General features: G+C 49.0%; 1 protein-coding gene across 1 annotated transcript in view; it reads left to right on the top strand.

Moving 5' to 3' along the window:
* Window positions 1-431: 431 nt before the first annotated feature.
* The window catches only part of Cfap46 (cilia and flagella associated protein 46), an 84,886-nt gene continuing 79,317 nt past the window's right edge, over window positions 432-6,000 (top strand). Inside the window, exons 1-7 of the mRNA XM_051145550.1 lie at window positions 432-561; window positions 816-940; window positions 1,112-1,243; window positions 1,690-1,754; window positions 3,232-3,396; window positions 4,423-4,546; window positions 5,199-5,293. Of these exons, the coding sequence (XP_051001507.1) occupies window positions 513-561; window positions 816-940; window positions 1,112-1,243; window positions 1,690-1,754; window positions 3,232-3,396; window positions 4,423-4,546; window positions 5,199-5,293 (755 nt within the window). The 5' untranslated portion in view covers window positions 432-512. The remainder of the gene's footprint in view (window positions 562-815; window positions 941-1,111; window positions 1,244-1,689; window positions 1,755-3,231; window positions 3,397-4,422; window positions 4,547-5,198; window positions 5,294-6,000) is intronic.

Genomic DNA, 6,000 nt, shown 5'->3' with positions numbered 1-6,000 from the left:
CACAGATCCTTTAGATAATGTCACATGTACACCTGCGTCAGGTGGCACCTGAAGATAGAAAGGGGAACTCTTTCCCAGGCTGGTAACCTCCCTATCCAGCCCTCCTTCCTGCTCCTCTGGACATCCTCTGTTAGATCTTTGCGGGTATCCATCCAACCCGCGTTCACCAGGAGCAGGGTGGTTTTTGTGGAGCTCTCTGGTCTTTTCTCTGACGCAGCAGAGCAAAACACTGGAGGATGGGTGGATGAATGGGAGGTGAGCGTAGCCTGGCAAGGAAAGTTCGGTGTGGATGCCAATTCAACACCCTTGACCTGGCTCACCTGGTGCCCGCCATTCCCGCCCCGCCCCCCTCTTGCCTACTTCCCCCCCCCCTTCCCCTTCCTCCTCCTGGCGTCACGGACTCCTCAAGTGTGCCCGCCCCGAGCTCCCGCGTCCTTGGTCTGGGTTCGTCTCTAGGCAACCGCTACTGGTCCAGCAGCTGAGCGGCTTGTCAGGCTATCGGCCTCAGCGCCATGGACCTGGTCATCACGCAGGAACTGGCCCGTGCCCAGAACCAACAAGGTGGGTGTCTCACCCTAGCTCTGCTGATGGGAATTTCTTGACCCCAGTAGAGTGGCACAGAGGGCCTCCCGTGATGTGACACGGTATTTACAGTTGTTGACCCTAGCTAATTGTTGAGTGCAGAGTGTAGGCAGCCCAGGCCAGGAATTCAGACCCTTGTTCCCGAGCTGGAGCCAGAGGGAGACTCTCCCCGGGACTCTTTTCTCTCTAACACTCCTGTGCTGGGCCCCCTCTGCTTATCTTCTGCCCGATAGATGGCGCTGCCCTGCGACGAGCTTATGAACTGATCAAGTCAGCAAACCTCGGAAAGTCGGAGCTCGACCCCACAGAGAGCTTCAGCCCGGACCTGTTCGTGCTGTGTGCAGAGGAAGCACTCAAGGTGGGGGGCCCGGCCTGGCTGTTTACTGGCACCTTCACATCTTTGGGTGTAAACGGCAAAATGGAGGGTGGGTGAAACACTGATGAGTGTCGTGGGTATGGAAATGACCGAGCTGAAGCTTCTTCTTCCTGGGCGTCTTCCTTATTTTTTCCTGCCTTCAATCTCCTACAGATGGGAGAGCCTGAGATGAGTGAGGATTGCATCCAGATGTACTTCAAAGTGAAGGGGCCAATCACTCAGTTTCTGGGCCGAGCACACTTGTGCAGGGCCCAGCTTTGTGCACCACGTTCACATGAAAACCTGGTGAGAACACCCCTCCTCCCTATCACCCCACCTCCAGAAGCCGCCTCAAGGCAGTTCTCAAACGGAGTGAAGGAGTCAGACTCTCATTCACAGAGACGCAAAAACAGTTACAGTGATTGATTTCACTTCTCTATCCACTCAAGTCTTGTCAGGTGCCTGACTTGAGTCCCTCTGACTTTCCGCCTCTGCAGCAGTGCAGTGGCCTTTCTCCTTTCTCTGCCACCCCACCCCACACCCCCAGCCTTCCCTGACCTGGGCAGAGCCCTGGGGGGCTGGGAGAGTCTGGAACCCATGGACACAGCCAGCTGTGGTTTCTCAAGTCTCTGCTGTACCCCGACTGTGTATAAGTTGGGGTGCCAACCAATTTGCATTGGGTAACAGGAGTGGTGATGGATGTTCGGGTGGTAAATGTTTGGCTTACCTGCGCATTCTGTGTGCTGTTTTAGGAGGAATTTGAAAATTGTGTGACTCAGTACATGAAGGCTATAAACTTCGCAAAAGGAGAGCCGAGGTGGGCATGCTGAACTGTCTGCTCCTACTTGATTGCATAAGTCTCAGGAGCCCAAAACACCAAGTGATGCTGTTCGTTTATGCTGTCACCCATCCCTTCTCCTTTCTGTTTTGTGGAGTTACGACATAGGCTTGTCTTACTACTTGGGAGAATCAGCCATGCACATGCAGACTTCCCAGGAGCAGCATCCTCTCTTGTGCTCAGGGGCCGTTGCGGATTTGTAGATGGCTGTTGGAGTGCTTTCTCTGTGGCCTCCTTCCCAACCTGTCCCCCAGAACTCCTTGTTCCTGGATTTTGGGGTATCTCCAAAGGGTGAAGGGTATACTCTCTGATTCCTTTGTGGTCCTCCTCTGCCCCTGTACCAAGGCTTCCTGTCTGCAGCTGTGACTCAGTGAAACTCTAGCACAGCTTTCCAGTTGGTGGCTGCCTTTTTTTTTTTTTTTTTTTTTTTTCCTTACTCAAACCTAAATTCAATTACTGGAACAGTTAAATTGGCATACACTGGCATTGGCACACATTCAGTGAGACACAACATAAGGGGGGGCATTGGTTTGTCCTGTCCACTGCTCATCTGTTGATGGCCTTTTCAGTTCACACAATGCATAGGTGCAAGAGTCCAGGGTCCAGCCCCATAGACCTTACTTCCAGGGGTCAGGAGTCAGTATTGCACCAGAGATCTTAGCACTGTGAATGTTTCCAAATAGAACCTTCTAGTTCCTGGCCAGGCTCCACAGCAAAGTTCTGGGAGATAATTAAAGACAAGACAAGCAAGCGACTCAGACTAGGTGATGTGGCTGTTAGCCACTTGGTTTCCCTTCCCCCTTCCTGGATAACGAGTAGCAATGGCCTGTCCAATGGCCAACCAACCAGTGATAGGATGTTAGGTCTTCCCACTCCAGAAAGTGGCTTTACAGTAAGAAAGTCCCCTATATGACTCCCTCAGGTGATGCCCTGCCACTCAGAGGGAGATGCCTGGGAGGTACCTCTTCCTATACTTTCAGCACCCTCCTCAGGAGTTTGTGATCAGACATAGAGTTGGTCCTACCAGCTTTCCCCACTTCCACCTGCAACACACTCACCTGACAAACCATCTTTTGTCCACTCAGCTCCTGGCTGATTCTTGGACTTCTTCCAGGTCCCAGTAGAATGCTGCCTCTTCCAGTAAGCCTTCTGTGTTCTTGCCTTCCTTTCTTAGGACTGTATTTTCATAGGGGGTGGTTACTTTGTGGAGTGACTAAACCTAGTCCAGACAGGTACCCTGCCGCCACCACTGTGAGCGAGACAGCCGCTGCTCATGTGGAAAAGGGCCATCAGGGGTGGCTCTGCATTCTTGGTGCTGATGCAGGCCGAAGGGAAGTACTTCAAGTGAGGTGCCTGCATCTGACGGTGATGGGACCCACATGCACTTCCCCCCTGAATGGGCCCTGGATCCCCCAGCCCTGAGCTTCTAACATCCTGTCTTCCACTCCATTTCCAGGTACTACTTCTTGGTGTTCAATGCTTCTGTCCTGTACTGGAACATGGTGCGGCCATTCCTCAAGCCTGGCTATCATCACCTCGTGATCCCTAGCCTCTCCCAAATCGTCAGTGTGTTAAACCAGACAGAAGAGGAGGACAAGGAGTGGCAGGCAGAGCTGATGATGTGAGTGGGGGTGGTGGCCCTGACATCCCTGAGTGAGTCCCTTATTATGACTCAGGCCACACAGACTTCTCTTTGTCTCTGAAGGTAGGGGATGGGTTTCTTACTTCTTAGAAAGTTCTTTCTAGAAATCTATGGACATTGCAACAGGCCTTAGAGACACATCAAGACTCAAAGCAAATACATACACGCACATATACACACACAATCACTAGTCCTTAGTCCAGGCCCATGCTTTTAAAACCTTAGTGCAGTGGGTTTTGTTGTTGCAGTTTTTGTTTTGGTTTTGGTTTTAGTAGGCACTTTGGTGAATAGCTATGAGCATCACATCTGGGTTCCCAGGTGCCTGTGCACGGGAGCTCCGAGGTTACTCCTCCTCTACAGTGCCTCGTCGCTGTACCAGCTAGACCAAGAGATGGTCTTCTACAGGTTTTGTGAAGATCTTGCTACAAGCAAGGAACCAGGTGGATTTTGACAACATGGATCCTAGCACCAAAGATGTCAGTCAGCTCAAGCCCAGACCACAGTCTGCAAGCCTGGGGTACTTGCCTGTGGCCATTTGGGGAACCACTAAGAGAAAGTGGATGCAAATGAGATGTCTACTTCAAAGTGTCATCTGAAAATGTTCTTTTTTTTTTTTTTTTTTTTTTATTAATTCTTGTTACATCTCAATGTTTATCCTATCCCTTGTATCCTCCCATTCTTCCCTCCCTCCCATTTTCCCATTATTCCCCTACCCTATGACTGTTCCTGAGGGGGATTACCTCCCCCTGTATATGCTCATAGGGTACTGAAAATGTTCTTGATAATTAAAAATCCAATTGTTTGTGTGCTGTCGGCAGGAGTCGCTTCCACACCCGCTGGCTTTGCATTGAGCCTTTGATCCTGGGGAGGGTCAAGATCTTCCCCAGGAAGCATTTGAAAGTCTGTAAAAACACATCTGTGCAAAAGCCTGAGGGCCCATTACTAGAGATTTGCAACAGAAGTCAGCTGTAAGAAGGCTAATGTCTGCCATTTTCTGTTGTCCAGGGAACTTCTTGAATGTTACCTGCAAGCCGGAAAAAAGGAGGAGGCTGCCAAGTTCTGCTTGACAGCAGCACCGTTCATCAAAACCCACGTGCCGCACAAGTACCGGCAAATGTTCTCTGTCATGGTAAGTGGACCCTTTAAAAGGAGAGGCAATAGCTAGCATTAAAAGCCATTGCCCAGCTGGACGTGGTGGCGCATGTCTTTTATCCCAGCACTTGAGAGGAGGATCACTGTGAGTTCGAGGCCAGCTTGGTCTACAAAGTGAGTCCAGAACAGCCAAGGATCCACAGAGAAACGCTGTGTCGGAAAAACAAAAACAAAAACAAAAACAAAAACAAAAAAAAAACAACTGGGCACAAAACCTCAATAAGCCCACTTATTGAGGAATATAGAAACATACACATATGTGAACAAAAGAAACAAATAATGAAAAAAACGAGCAGTTCATCCTATGTGAAAAAGCAAAGTCCTTTCATTACTGCTGCTTAAATATTTCTTGTAGAAGCATCAACTTTTAAAAGATTAACAGAAAATTTGTAAAGCTACAAGTAATTATTACAGCATTGTGTCCCAAGTGTCTACAACCTGTTAATTTTGACGTATAAGAATCAGCTTGTTGTATACAAAAACGTATAAAACTTAATTAGTGAGAATTTGTCTTCGTTACAAATATTAGCTTTACAGGAGCAATAAAATAATATCTAGACACAAAATCTGAGTGAGTCTCTAAGTTCTTGTTTGAATGCAAAATAACATTCTATTGCATTTCCTGTCAGGTTCGTAATGAACTAATGGATGATCACCAGCTGAGAGAAGAAAAGAAACACTCTACCAACCTCTCCATCACTTACCACATCAATTTGCTGAAAGCGTAAGTGGTTTCCAGAAGGCTGCCTTCTCAGGCTGGGATCAGGATGCTGGCCCCTCCCCCTGGGATGCCCTCAGTCAGGGAGGGAAGTTCTAGGGCTAATGGCTGTGGGAGCTTCCCCAGAGAAGGTCGTACTAGGGTTTTGTGGAGAGGAACTGAAGTAACCCCCACTTGGCACACCCCACTCCTGAGAAGCAGGGTGCAGGTAAGCCACCAGCAGAATAGTCAAGAGTCCCAGCAAGTAAAGGAAGTCATGCCTGATGAGTCTTGAGGTAGACCATGAGGAGACCATAGAGTAATCAAGGCCAAGGTGACGATTACAGTGTGTTTGGTCCTGAGGTAAGCAAGGTTGAGGCTGAGGGGGACTGCTTGTTTCAAAGGGGTTTTTTGTTTTTGTTTTTGTTTTTTGTTTGTTTGTTTTTTTAACCTCCTGACAATAATGCGGAGACACTGAGAGACTTCTGGTCTCAGAGCCTAGAGGGTTATAGGGATAAGGGCCAAAGTGTGCCAGGCAAGGGATCCTAGGTACAGCCCCGGCTCCGCACACGCCCCCGCACACTTTCCTGGAGTTTCCCTGCAGTGATATGAAAGAAGGAATACTGCCTGTGAAGAGAAGACATAAGGAGGTATGAGTAAAGGCATAAAGAGAAGAGAGGGGATGTTCTAAGACCTCCCTACTCTTAGAAGTATGGGTTCATTGATTTAAGCGT

The sequence above is a fragment of the Acomys russatus genome, chromosome 5, assembly GCF_903995435.1.
Source record: "Acomys russatus chromosome 5, mAcoRus1.1, whole genome shotgun sequence".
In the NCBI taxonomy this organism is placed as follows: Eukaryota; Metazoa; Chordata; class Mammalia; order Rodentia; family Muridae; genus Acomys; species Acomys russatus.
The sequence above is the reverse complement of the archived record's forward strand: the minus strand, read 5'-3'. Positions and strand labels throughout refer to the sequence as shown.